Here is a 14,479-nt window from a genome sequence, read left to right on the forward strand (position 1 = left end):
TTCCATACAAGCAGATCATCAACTGAAGATCAAATTCCTTGTGTTTTGAAGCAGGACTGATCAGGACCCTACACAATGCACAGACACCACAGATTCTTTAATAATGTAGGGTGTGAAATGTTGAACTTCTATTAACAGTAGGAATTCAAACAATTAACTCTAAACAGATTACAATTATAAGGCAAGATATCTTTCCTTGTTATACAGGTGTTGATCACTGTGCATGTACTACACAATTCATACAGATCCTTCAAACTATACCAAGGTGAGGTTCTTGGGGCTACCTGCAACCAGGAGACTCTGGTTGGAAACATGTTCTTATGACCAAGAAAGCCAGGAAGAAAATTCCAAGAAAATAATCCATCATGCATACGGTTCTTTAAAAGGTGAGCTTCCCAGTACCTGCAAGGACTGGAAGCACAGAAGCAGTCCATGGAGATTAACCAGTAACCCAGATACAAAATGCTGAGAGGTCAGCCTGGTGGAACAGCACAGGCTGGCCAGGAGGGGACTCTTGTACCACACTGGGTGTCGAAGTCTGGTTAGAAAGGATGACAACTGAAAACATACAAAGTATAGCATGCTACCTGAACTTAAAATGTAAGGAATTATAGGCTTGACAGAATTCTGTGCTGACAGAGGCCAGCATTGTGGTACAGCAGGTTTAGCCAGCACCTGCAATGCCGGCATCCCGTATGGGCACTGGTTTGAGCCCCAGCTGCACCACTTTCGATCCAACTTTCTGCTAGTGTGCCTGGGAAAGCAGCAGAAGATGGCCCAAGTACTTGGACCCCTGCTCCTACGTGAAAGAACCAGATAGAGCTCCTTGCTCTGTTAGGGGCAGACAGACAGAATTAAACTGATTAGATTTGTGAGCTGGAGACCATGCCTCACCCTCCCTCTGTGTGAGCTCATGTCCATACCTGACCTCACCTGTATGCCCACCTGCCAATAAGACAACGTAACTACTGCCCTTTGGAAGTGAATAAAAGGCCTGGAGAGCCTGCACCCCCTCCCTTGTCCTGGACCTTTGGGTGTGCGACCCTTTGGCCGCCTCTCTGGCTCTGCTTTCCTGTCTACACTATGCTACCTGTGGCTGCTCCTAACTGTATGTTTTGCTCCATGTGGCTCCTGGCCTGCTCTCTGCCTGGTATGGACCCAACTTACATTTCTAGACTTCCTTCTCCCCCAAATAAAGCCCTCATTTTCCTGTGTACTTCTCTTTCTAAATAAATGCTAAAACCTTACCATGTTGCCTGTTTTATTTGAGCTGATATTCAGAATTCTTATCTGAATAGATAGCAATGACCCTCAACATTAATATTAAAATTATTAATAAAGCTGGCCCATTTCAGTTCCTGGCTTCGGATCAGCCCAACTCAGGCTGTTGCGGCCATTTGTGGAGTGAACCAGCAGGTGGAAGACCTCTCTGCCTCTCCCTCTCTCTGTAACTCTGCCTTTCAAAAACGTAAAAGAAATCTTAGAAAAAAAAAAAAAAAGAAATCTGCGCTGACAATTTAAAGACTGCTTCACACCATCAGTTCTCTGCTCATAAGCCATTTCAGCAAGGAAGAATGCCTCCTGTGATATACAGCATAGACAGATGTGAATTTGTTACACAAACCAGTTAAAAGTCCCTTTCTACTTTAACAATGTACTCCTTGGTTTTCTCAGCAAGCTGGAATTTATTTTTAAGTGGTAATGTATCTAAAGTGCTAAGAGACCAAACCAGCCCCCATCCTGAATCTACTCCGATTTAGTTTCTAATTTAGTTCAGATCCCAAGGGGGAGAAAGTTTTAATGAGCTTAACAGTATCAACTACTTTCAGTGTAAACGTCTTTTCTTTTTTTGACAGGCAGAGTGGACAGAGAGAAAGGTCTTCCTTTTGCCGTTGGTTCACCCTCCAATGGCCACCGCGGCCGGCGCGCTGCCGCTGGCACATCGAAGGCAGGAGCCAGGTGCTTCTTCTGGTCTCCCATGGGGTACAGGGCCCAAGCACTTGGGCCATCCTCCACTGCACTCCCGGGCCATAGCAGAGAGCTGGACTGGAAAAGGAGCAACTGGGACAGAATCCGGAGCCCCGACCGGGACTAGAACCCGTTGTGCCAGCGCCTCAAGGCGGAGGATTAGCCTATTGAGCTGCGGCGCCGGCCTTCAGTGTAAACTTCACTGCAGATCTATCAACCACAATATCTATGCCAAAAAAAAAAAAAAAAAAAAAAAAAGCAAATGAAACATTCTTACCATAAAAGCCAAGGGAAACATAAGTTATAACGAAAAATATGTGCATATACCCATACACACACTCATGGATTGTAATCTTCCTAGTAATCTGAGCCACAAACAAAACAAAACAAAATAAACTGCATTTCAAGAAAGTGCCACAACAATTCTCTTTTTCAATTCTACAGATAGCCACTTTCAGTTCTTTGATTGATCTGTATTTACTCAAACTACTAGTCCCAGACTGGATCTAAATTCACTCACTCAAACATTTATTAAGCAAAAACCCAGACCTTTTACCTAAATTAAGCCTATTTTCACAACAGTCTTGTCTGGTAGGAATGATTATACCACCTCCAGAGAAAGGACTATGGAGCAGAGGGTCGGGGGCAACTCTGAACACACAGAGAATTCTGCAGGGTTTTCTGACCTTAGACCATTTTGTACAAAACAATGAGTTAACTCTAAGCCTTATTCATCTCCAAAGGAGTTAGAAGGTTCTTTAATTCCTTTCTACCCTGTGGAGTATGGATTTTTGGGTTTTGCTTGTTTATTTTTGTTAAGATTTGTTGATTAAAAAGGCAGAGTGACAGAGAGAAAGGAAGAGACAGAGACAGATTTTCCCTCTGCTGGTTCACTCCCCAGATACCCACAGCAGCCAGGATGAAGCCAGGAAATCCATCCAGGACTCCCACACTGATGGCAGAGGTCCAAGTACTGGGATCACCATCCACTGCCTTCCCAGGCACATTAGCAGCAAAGCAGAGCAGCCAGGGCTCAAGTCAGCCCTGCACAAGCAGTGGCTTAATCTTCTACCCCACAATCCTGGCCCCTTTACCCTGTGGTTTTCAAAAAAATATCATTCTGTATAGCCCCAAAATATAGACACAGCTGGGGGTCTCAGGAGGAGAGGAGTTCTCAGGCTACAGAGTAATTCCAGCCTGTTTCCCAGATCCTGCAAAGACAAGGACAATGGAAAGGAGCCTGATGATTGAGAGTCTTATAAATCTAAAGATCTACAATATTCCTTAAATCAACAGTAAAGACAAGACAGACCACAAAACAAGGACATTCCTTCAATTATTTTTAAAATGTTTATCTGAAAGGTAAAACAATAGAAAGAGAATGAAAGAGGCAGAGACCCTCCATCTACTGGTCTGTCCCCCAAATGCCTGCAACAAGCAGGGATGGGCCAGCCTGAAGCCAGAACCTGGAACTCAGTGTGAGTCTTCCACATGGGTGGCAGGGGCCCAACTACTCAAGCCATCGTCTGCTGCCTCCCAGGATGCATTAGGAAGAAGCTAGATCAGAGGCAGAGGAGTGACTTGAACCCAGACACTCCAATACGGGATGTGGGCATCCCAAGCAACAGCTTAACACGCTGCAACACAGCGCCCATCTCTATTTATTTACATGCTGTAAAACACAGAGGTTCTAGCATTCAGCCTTCCCATCTACTCTTCGTTATATCCTAGAAGATATAAAGCCAAACAAATGGTCTCCAAGTTGCATGGAACTAGGATAACACATAAAATAAAATGAACATATCTACAGAGCCTGAAATCATCCAACCAATGAAACACTTAAATTACTCTCATTCTAGGGTGAGAGAACAAAAATTGGCTCAAAAGTGAAAAAACAAGGAATGCGTTGGCTTACGTCAATGGCAACGCCAGATACACGTACTTAGCTTAGGGCACAGCTTGATTCCAGGCCCCTCCTCAGCTCTAGATCTCTGAACTGGGTCCATTTTGAAATTCCATGTGGTACCCAGATGGCTATGTCTTCTCCAAGCCTCCCAGACTGACATTTTATACTTCTAAGCCAGAAGACAGTGAAACAAAACTGCCCCTGCAAATGACCCAAGACATCAAACGGTCTCAGCTGAGTGACCCACCCCATCCTGAACCCATCACTACAGCCAAAGGCATGGGGAGTTTGCACTGATTAAACATCCAAACCATACTAAGAAAAAGGAAAAGATGGTGTCTCAAAGTAGATCATGAGGAGAGAGGAAAGATGGATAAGCAGAATTAAAGAAATTGGTGCTATCTCACATTATAAAGAACAAGTTATTTCCTAATTTCAGCCCTCAAATAGTTTTGGGGGGCTGGTGTTGTGGTAGAGAGGGTAAAGGCACTGCCTGTGACGCCAGCATCCCATATGGGTGCCGGTTTGTGTCTCAGCTGCTCCACTTCCCATCCTGCTCCCTGTTAACAGCCTGGGAAAAATGTGAAAAATGCCCCCAAGTGCTTGAGCCCCTGCCACACCATGCATGACCCTGAAGAAGCTCCTGGCTCCTGACTTTTTTGGCCTGGCCCAGCCCTGACTGTTGTGGTCATCTGGGGAATGAAATAGCGAATGGAAGATCTTTATCTCTGACTTTAAAAAATAATAAATAAATATGTTAAAATATATTAAGTTTACCTTTATGTCTCAAACAATGATAGTGAATATAGTAGCAATAAGAATAGCTAATAAATTTATTGAGTGTACTTACACCTTGGATCTAGACCCTCTGTTAAGCACAGTACATGCACAATTTCATTTAATACTGTCCTAATCTCAATTTATAGATGCAGAAACTATATTGGGCTCAGCCCAATATCATTCAGTAAGGAAAACAACCAGGATTCAAAACCAAGATCCAACTGAGAAATCACGTTCTTAACTAAAACACAACTCTCTCTCAGTAATGATCTTACCGAGTCCCAGACCCCCGAAGCTGATGATCTGAACTCCTTTTGACAGCACCTGTCCTAAATCTTAACGTGTCAAAACTATGCTATAACTATTCCAATCAGCTGGAACTAACTCCAGCCAAGGATGATTCTCTTCAAGAAAACGTATCACCTTACACTGGCAAGGTGCTTTATAATACTTGAAACAACGGACATGAAGTCTGTGAGTAGCAGGAGGCAGGTGCCTGCCCCCAGAGTCACCAGGGGAAGGTGTCACTCCTGTCACTTACTTCGCTGGACAACAGCAGCAGCCTTGTTTCTATTACTCACTGGAAATGGTCTCATTACAGAAAAATCCCATGTGTTTCTGCACTGCAAATGTGCCAACAGAAAGGTCAGTAGGAAATGTTTCCAAATAGCAAAACATTCACCAGAGCAGAGTAACAGAAAATTGTTCATAGGCAGCAGGGAAGTGAGCAAATTTATAGATCCTGTTGTGATGCCCAAAAGGTAATATATCTTCTAATTTCTTTTTTAAAAATGTTTATTTTTACCTACTTAAAAAAAGGCACAGTGACAGGCCAGAGTGGGACAGAGAAAGAGACAGAGAGATGTACTACCCACTGGTTCATTCTCCAAATGTCTGCAACAGCTAGTGCAAGGTCAGGCCAAAGCCAGGAGCCAGGAACTCCCTCTAGGTCTCCCATATAGATGACAGCCATCACCTTTGGCTTCCCAGGGTGCATAGCAAGAAGCTGGATAGAAAGCAGAGTAGACAATTCTCAAACCAGCACTCCCGTAGGAGATGTAGGTGTGCCAAGGTGCTTGCTACAACACTCAGCTCCAACTAGTGATTCCTCACATTAATCCAGTAGAAAATATTTTTAAACTGCAATATTCCAAGCAAAGTAAATAGCAAAAATTTACTTATTTTGTCACTGGCAAGTCAGAAAAGGCCTCATCTTTTTATACTTATTTTTATTTGAAAGGAGAGTTACAGAGACTGGGTAGTGGGGGAGAAGGAGAGGGGGAGAGAGAAAAGGAGGATGGAGGGACAGAGGGAGGAAGGAAGGGAGGGAGGGAGGGAAAGGGAGAGGGAGAGAGAGAGTTTTTCATCCACTGATTCACTTCTCAAATGACAGCAATGGCCAGTACTGAGCCAGGCCAAAACCAGGAGACCAGGAACTTCATGCAGGTCTCCCACCTGGGTGCAGAGGCCCAAGCGCTCAGGCCATCTTTCAGTGTTTTCCCAGACTCATTAGCAGGGAGCTGGATTGGAGGGGAGCAGCCAAGACACGAACTGGCGCCCATATGGTATGCCAGTGTTGCAGGTGGCAGCTTTACCAGTCCCCTTCATCTTTCTTTAAGGTAAGAATTTAAATGATTTTTCAAAACATAAACCCAAAGTCAGGCAGGAGCTGTGAGGGTTCTTAAAAGGGTATCCAGACTCCCCCACTGGGGAGAAGGGACAAGCCCCAACCATCCAAGACAAGCCTGCCTCTCTTTCAGGAACCTCCGGCAGCACTGGACAACCCTGAGAGAGAGAGAACCCTACTTCACCTCAAGGCCTCTGCCAACTCCTAAGTGAATTCAAGTACTAAGCTCATTCCTCATCTCTGTATGATCTTAAAAAAAAAAAAAGAAAAAAGAAAAAAAAAGTGTAGAAAATATGCCAAGCTATCCTCATTATTGTTGGTATTGAATCCATTAGAAGTGCAGTTAATTAACACGGAATGAAGAACTCCTATCAGTAAATAAGGGTAATAATACTGGAAAGCGAAGTTTCCATAAGCCTTTCTAAAGTGTCCAAGAGTGGGCTTGTCACCATTCTATAAAAGAATTATCACTCATTTCTGGTAACATTTATTTTCCGGGATTTTCCTCATTTCCAAGAGAAAACATCCTGATCAAGCCTCTGATTCAAAATCGTTTTCCTGAGGCCAAAACTGAGGGAAAGCTTGGGCAAAGATTAAGAAATAAAACACAACAGAAAGGGGGGAGAGACAGTGTAGCTACAACTGGATCGCGTGTGTATGCACATCAATCTGTGAGGTGTTTGTTGAGAATTACTAATTGTAATCATTAGTACACTGAAGACTCATAAAGCAGTACCTGAAATCTTACTGCTCTTGCAAAAGTTAAACTATAACTAGACTCCAAGTGACACATCACTTGTGCTTTTTAGTTTTGTACATCCCTGGGGCCAGCGCTGTGGTGTAACGGGTAAAGCCGCTGTCTGTAGTGCCGGCATCCCATATGGGCGCCGGTTCATGTCCCAGCTGCTGCTCTTCCAATCCAACTCTCTGCTGTGGCCTGGGAAAGCAAGTCCTTGGGCCCCTGCACCTGTGTCAGAGACCTGGAAGAAGCTCCTGGCTCCGGATTGGTGCAGCTCCAGCCATTGCAGTCATCTGGGGTATGAACGAGCAGATAGAAGACTCTCTCTCTCTCTCTCTCTCTCGCTCTCGCTCTCTCTCTGCCTCTCTTTCTCTTTCTGTGTAACTCTGACTTTCAAGTAAACAAATAAATCTTAAAAAAAAAAAAAAACTTTTGTACATCCCTTTGGTCTCTCCTATGAGTCCATCCTTTTCCGTGACTATCCACACAGTGAGACACAAAATAGACAGCAGACAAGAAAAGCAATGTCAGAAGTCAGAGGCCTCAACTCCAAATCCTGTTCTTATTCTCTCATAAGACTTTAAAACCATCATCTAACCTCTCCTGTTTTAGTTTGCTAATCTGCACAGCAGGAATTCTTGCTTGTTGCCTTTAGGAGATTATTATGAGAATCAAGTGAGGTCAGTAATATTGAGCACCCTGAAAACTTCAAAATGTCACAAAAATATTAGGTTCTATTTCAATTAACATAATCCTAGGCAAAAAGGTACTAAATTTACATAAATTCTAGATTCATGTGCAAACACACATATTTTTCAGCTTCACTTGACAAAATTTGAATCCTAAGAGGAGGAAATAAACTAACTTGCCCATATCCCATTAAAACGTATAGTCATGGAGCATGGGCAGTGGTTAGTTTGCTGTTTAGGACACTCACATCCCATATCACAGTGCCTAAGTTTGAATACTGTCTCCTAATACCAGCTTCCTGCTAATGTGCACCTGGAAGGCAACAGTGCTTGGGTCCTGGCCACCCATGTGGGACACCCATATTGAGTTCCTTGGTCCTGGTTTTGGTCAGACCCAGTCTCGGCTGTTGTGGGCATCGGGGGAGTGAACTGATGGATGGAAGGCATCTCTCTCTCTCTTTCTTCCTCTATCCCTCTCCATCTCCCTCTCTGCCTTTCAAATAAATAATTTTTAAATGTTTCTATTCACAATACCAGAACTTATTTTGTATCTGAAACAACAATGTTCAAAATTTTTCAACTATAAACTTTTAAACTGCATGAATTATACCAGTTCCATCACATACAAGCTAATAAATCCATAAACACAGGCAAGAATACCACAAACATAATAGAACTGAGAAGACTGTGTCAGTATTTCCAAAGCACCTGGGACACTGCAGCCACAGGTAATGGAACAGTGCTCAAGAATCAGCTAGATCTGGGATCAGACCACTGCTCCAGTCCCTATGAGATCTGTGACTTGGGGTGCAGGCTTTCTCCTATGTACAGTGGCATAAATAATGCTGTCCACCTCTTAAGGTTATGAAACATTTTTTTTTCTTTTTCTTTTTGACTGGCAGAGTTAGAGAGAGAGAGTGAGGGTGAGAGTGTGAGAGAGAGAGAGAGAGAAAGGTCTTCCTCCTGTTGGTTCACCCCCAAAATGGTGCTACAGCCAGCGCACTGCGCTGATCCGAAGCCAGGAGCCAGGTGCTTCCTCCTGGTCTCCCATGCGGGTGCAGGGCCCAAGCACTTGGGCCATCCTCCACTGCCCTTCCGGGCCACAGCAGAGAGCTGTACTGGAAGAGGAGCAACCGACCAGAACCAGCACCCCAACCAGGATGAGAACCCGGAGTGCCGGGATTAGTGCGGAAGATTAGCCTATTGAGCCACGGCGCCAGCTCAAGGTTATGAAACATTATTAAGTAATACACACACGGAGACTGAAATGATACTTCCACATCCTAGGTATGCAAGAAGTGGTGCCATTGGTGCTTTTGCCTAGAATGCATCATGTCTAACAGTGGCAGCATTGGTAACTTACAAAGTGGTATCACAAATTCTTTAATTTTTAGGACTTTAAGTACAAATTCTGTTCTGAGAGATGAAAATAGCAAAAATATACATGATTTTAAAACAGCAAGTAGAGTTTGTAGTTCTAAACCATAATGCCAAGTCTAATTCTGCTTCAGACTTACCTATGCCAAAATATGTTAAGTAGTCAGAAATATAGTTTATTCGTACATTTTATTCCTTTACATTCAATTTCTTGTAATTTCATCTCTCTTACATAACTGCCATTGTCATGTCAATACGACACACATTATTCCACTGGAACAAAGCCATGTATTTTAAAGTATTCATATCACCTCCCAATATTTATTAACAGAATTTCTTGCAAATTTGAATGTAGACTAGTACTTTCTTAACAAGTTTTAAACACAAAAATCTTTTTACTTCCCCGATTCTTTTTCACTTTTCAATTCCCTAAAAAAGAAAATGAAAAGAAAAGAAAATCAAAGGTTAGAGAAAGCAATGGGCTCAGGGAAGGATCAGAGAAAAGTAAGAACAGGAGCTCCCTGGCATTGCTTTAGGACCAACAGCATAGAAAAGCATCCACCTCACTGGGGCTTCTATTGGATTTCTCTTCATTCTGCAGCCATAGACAAATGTGCTACTCGTTCCTGGCTAAGTCTTGGCTTCTAGTTCCTTGCACTGATGCACTGATTATTATATTTTATCCTCCATCATTTTTTTTTTTTTTTTTGGACCTCAGGACAGTTAAATCACCGCTTGCTGGAGTTAAAAGGGGTCTCAGAAACCACACTCTGACATCTATTTCCTTTTGCAGCCTTCCAGGTGAGCAGGCAATCTGATGGCTAAGGAGGCTGGTGACCTCTAGAGGGTCACACACGACTCTGGATCAAGACCAAGCAGAGAACCCAGGACGTGGCCCTGCCTGCACAGAGCAGTTTCGGCATCTACTTTTTTATGTTTCTGCCTCGCATTTGTGCTCTTCTTCCCACTGCCAAGCACGTCACGCCCTTGTTTGGTTTTCACTGTATAACCAAAATATTACCTCTTTGCAATCAAATAAAGTGTCACTCTCAAACTGCCTTGTGTTACAGCAACAGCACCTGAATTACAAGAGTAAGGACAGGCTGGCGCCAGGGCTCATTAGGCTAATCCTCCGCCTGTGGCGCCGGCATCCTGGGTTCTAGTCCCGGTTGGGGTGCTGGATTCTGTCCCGGTTGCTCCTCTTCCAGGCCAGCTCTCTGCTGTGGCCCGGGAGTGCAGTGGAGGATGGCCCGAGTCCTTGGGCCCTGCACCCACATGGGAGACCAGGAGGAAGCACCTGGCTCCTGGCTTCAGATCGGCGCTGCGCACAGGCCGTAGCAGCCATTTGGGGCGTGCAACGGAAGGAAGACCTTTCTCTGTCTCTAACTCTGCTTGTCAAAAAAAAAAAAAAAAAGCAATAACAAACATCTGCACATTAGTAGGTGTTTTCTTTCTTCCATGCTGACTTTCGTAATGCAACTATGTAGGCAGGGGCTGAAGTCAAGTCAGCTGAATTACCTGACTCCTTCGTGATTGCTTACTTGTCCGAAGCTTAAAACTAATGCCCCACCACTTCACAAGAGATGCCCATGGTGTCTGAAATGATGATTTCTTTCACCTAACACATATGCATTTAGTGTACAAACAAGTAGTAACAGTACATATTAAAATTTCCATAAAGGAATTACCCAGAAATAAAAAATATGATTTCTAAATAGAAATGACTTAACAATCTTAAGCATTTCAAGTTGTCACTTCAGCTGTCAACACTGAGAAAGTGGGAAGAGAGGCTGAAATTTCTCAACTTCCAAAAATTAGGTGCCCTCCAAATACAGAAAATACTGGAGGGAAAAACAGTGGTCCTCGGAGAGCCAGGGAGCCAGCTAAGTCAGGGAGGATGGTAGTCCCAGCCTAAGGGATAGCCAGCAGGAAAAATCTGCACTGCACAAAAAGATTTCCCTTCCGCTGCTTCAACTCCAAAGCAATCCTATCTCATTTGGAAAGCTGCTGCTATTTATCTGGTTGTTGTTACCATTGGATGTTGTTTTTGTGTGGTGCTAAGCCAGCTGGGTGTGAAATTTAGCCATATTACACAGACAGGTGATCCACTTACAACACATCCTCCAATTTAAGGAATTCGATAAAATATTCTCCAATCAAAATATAAAAAAAATAAATGCACTTACCTTTCCAAAATCACGAACATCAAACAGGTCAAATGCTTCAAAGAGTTCGCTTTTCCTCATTCCAAATGTCTCGCAACAAGCCGTGAGGAACGTCCTTATGTTCTTCAGACAGAGAAACTGAGGGATGGGAAACAGTCATTAGTATAGAGAGAATGATGCTGAATGCTTTCTCTCCTCCGTCACGCTCACACTGTTATCTAGGTAAGAGGCAGCCAGCCCTAGAGGCTGCTTTCCAATTGCTCCTGTAGCAGTACTGACTGAGCAGCCACTCTCAGGCCAGGAGATCCAACAGGGACACAGCAGACCAAACCTCTACCCTCAGGAAACTTCCATTCTAACACGAGAAGACAGAAGGGAACAAATGCAGCAACAGACACCAAAAAGATAAGGACAGCAGAGAAGAATAAAGCGAGCGGCGGACAGGAAGGAAGGAGGAGTGTGTATTTCAGACACAAATTTGGGAGTATTAGCATAGAGAATGCTTAACCTTGAGATGGGCTGAGATGAGAGGAGTGGACCTAGGACCAGGGAACTACATCAGGAAAGGAGGAGGAGCCACAAAGGAGTCTGAAAAAGAGTGACCAGTGAGGAGGGTGAGAAAACTGGAGAGTGGGCTCCCAGAAAGCCAAATAAAGCCAAGTGTTTCTAGGTGGAGGGAGTAGTAAACTACATCAGACACAAGTAAGATTTATATCAAGTACTGTCCCTGGAATCTGGCAGTGTGAGGGTCATGGCAAAAGCAGGTTCTGCGTGGGAGACTAGGGAAAAGGTTGCTTGAAGTAGGTTCCAGATACAATGGGAGAAGAGGAAATGAGAATAGGATGTAGAGTCTTCAGTTTAACTGCAAAGAGAAAGAAATAAAACTTAAGGAAGGGCTTTTTAAAACAATGGCAGATATTGTAACATGTATTTTTTAAAGATTTATTTATTTGAAAGGCAGAGTTACAGAGAGAGACAGAGAGACAGAGAGATCGAGAGATTGAAAGAGAGATCTTCCACTTGCTTGTTTACTCCCAGTATGGTCACAACAGCCAAGGGTGGGCCAGGCAGAAGCCAGGAGCTTCTCCCAGGTCTCCCATATGGGTGCAGGCGCCCAAACACTTGAGCCATCTTCCACTGCTTCCCCAGGCCATTAGGAGGGAACTGGATCTGAAGTGGGGCAGCCAGGGCACAGATCTGGCCCCCATGGGATGCCAGTGTCAGAGTCCATGGCTTTACCCCCTACGTCACAATGCCAGTCCCTTAACATGTATTTCTATGGGAATAACCTGATAAGGAAGGAAAAGTTAGTCACAGAGAAGAGAAGAGCAATTACTCAGATCAATTACTTGAATAGGCAAAGGGGTAGGGGACCAGGTGTTCATGTGCAGAGCTGACCTCATGGGGAGCAGGATCAGCTATGCACTCCACCAGGAGGGACAGGAAGAAAGGAGAATATGATTGACAATTGAAAAACACAAACATCGAAATCTACTTTCAGTGTCTAAGACTCAGATCCACCTAAGCAAAATACAGAATCCCCTCAAAGTGAATTCATTCTTTCTGGAAATGTCAGCTGTAACACCACACATATGCCGAAACTTAAATCAGGGTGACTTATGTCAATTACACAAGAAAATTAGGCTGTTTTTTTTTTAAACAATAAAAGGAAAATCCTTAACCTCTGATAACAATCTGCAACATATCAGCCAATTATTGAATATTTGCTCTTCTTCTTTTGAGCCCTGTGTCAATGTTTTTGTGTTTTATCTCAGTTTTTTAAAATTTGTGTAAAGTACATTTTACTTTCTCTATATTTGAAACATAGAAGCTTTTCAAAAGCTTAACTTAAACACAGTTTTACCCTTTACAGAAATCATTCTCAAGACCTAAATATTTCAGGAGGGTTAAAAACCACACGGGAAGCATCATAAACCCTTTGAAATACAAAGGCAGCAGCCAATCACCACATGCAGCTACTTTCACTTTAAAAAATTCATGAGGGACCTTTACAACACAGAATCACTCTGCATGTAGCTCTTCCACATAGAATTACTTACTCACAGATTAAAAGCCATGCATTTTGCCAAGACAGACAATAATTACTCTCTCGGGGATTATGCAACTGCTCTCTTGCAATATTTTTTACATAATTAAGTGCCCCACTCATAGCTCACCAAGGAACAAAGCATAATTGCACATGCCACCCTCTGAAGGTTTCTCACCAATCACAAATTTTCCCCATGTGAAGGAAAAATGGCAATCAGCTTCCACTAACGTGCTTTGATCATTAATTCAGAAAAGCAAATATTATTACTGAAAATAAGAACCGTGTGTAACCTAGTCTCCACTGCATACATAGAGGACAAAGTTCAAATCAGACCTTTCCTTAACTTCTTGTCCCTTAACTAGTACAGTTCTACTAAAATTAACAAATAAGTACTGGATTTGAAAAATGTCATCGTAGGGGCTCGCTTTTCCAGGCAATCCTTATACCCGATTACCCCTTTATTTATATTATTTCTTCAGTCAGTAGTTTTAAATGATTTCAATGCTACATATACTAGAAATGCTAAAAATGAATAACACAAGGTTAGGCCTCAAATTTCTCTTTTAAGTTTATCAGGAGATTTTCACACTGCTCCAAAATTCAGCTAATATCACTAGGCTCACACGTCACTCCATGCTCACTGGTGTTCAGCTCTGTGCACACAGAGGAACAGTGTTGAGGGACAAAGGAAGTAAGCTGTGTACAATGACAACTCCAAACATGCAACCACTACAACACAGGCCATACATGCTACTCGCTGTATCCCTTTCTCTTTATTTATAACATTTATTTTGTTGAACTATTCCAAAGTAAGTTGCAAACACAGCACTGCACTCCTAAATAATGTCTCTCCTAGGAATAAGAATATTTTCCTACATATCAACAATACTATTATCATAGCTAAGAAAATTAACAATAATTTCACATTAATCTAACAGCCATTCTATATTTTCAAATTTCTTCAAATGCATACCAATGCCCTTTTGTACTATTTTCCCCCAGTCTAAGATCCAGTTAAGTTTTACCCTTGTATCTGATTATTTAATCTTTGCATTATCTTTTAATCTCCTAATCCTTCTGAGGTTTTTTTTTTTTTTTTTTTTTTTTTTTTTTTTTTTTCCTAACTGATAGCAACATTTTGAAGAGTGCAGGCAGGCTGTCTTATGAAAATCCCCATT

General features: G+C 42.8%; 1 protein-coding gene across 1 annotated transcript in view; it reads right to left on the reverse strand.

Annotated features, from left to right (window-relative positions):
* VAV3 (vav guanine nucleotide exchange factor 3) overlaps positions 1 to 14,479 on the reverse strand; it is a 415,772-nt gene that overhangs the window by 301,470 nt on the left and 99,823 nt on the right. The window contains exon 2 of the mRNA XM_062191859.1: positions 11,273 to 11,389. Within this exon, the coding sequence (XP_062047843.1) occupies positions 11,273 to 11,389 (117 nt within the window). The remainder of the gene's footprint in view (positions 1 to 11,272; positions 11,390 to 14,479) is intronic.

The sequence above is a fragment of the Lepus europaeus genome, chromosome 5, assembly GCF_033115175.1.
Source record: "Lepus europaeus isolate LE1 chromosome 5, mLepTim1.pri, whole genome shotgun sequence".
Lineage (NCBI taxonomy): Eukaryota > Metazoa > Chordata > Mammalia > Lagomorpha > Leporidae > Lepus > Lepus europaeus.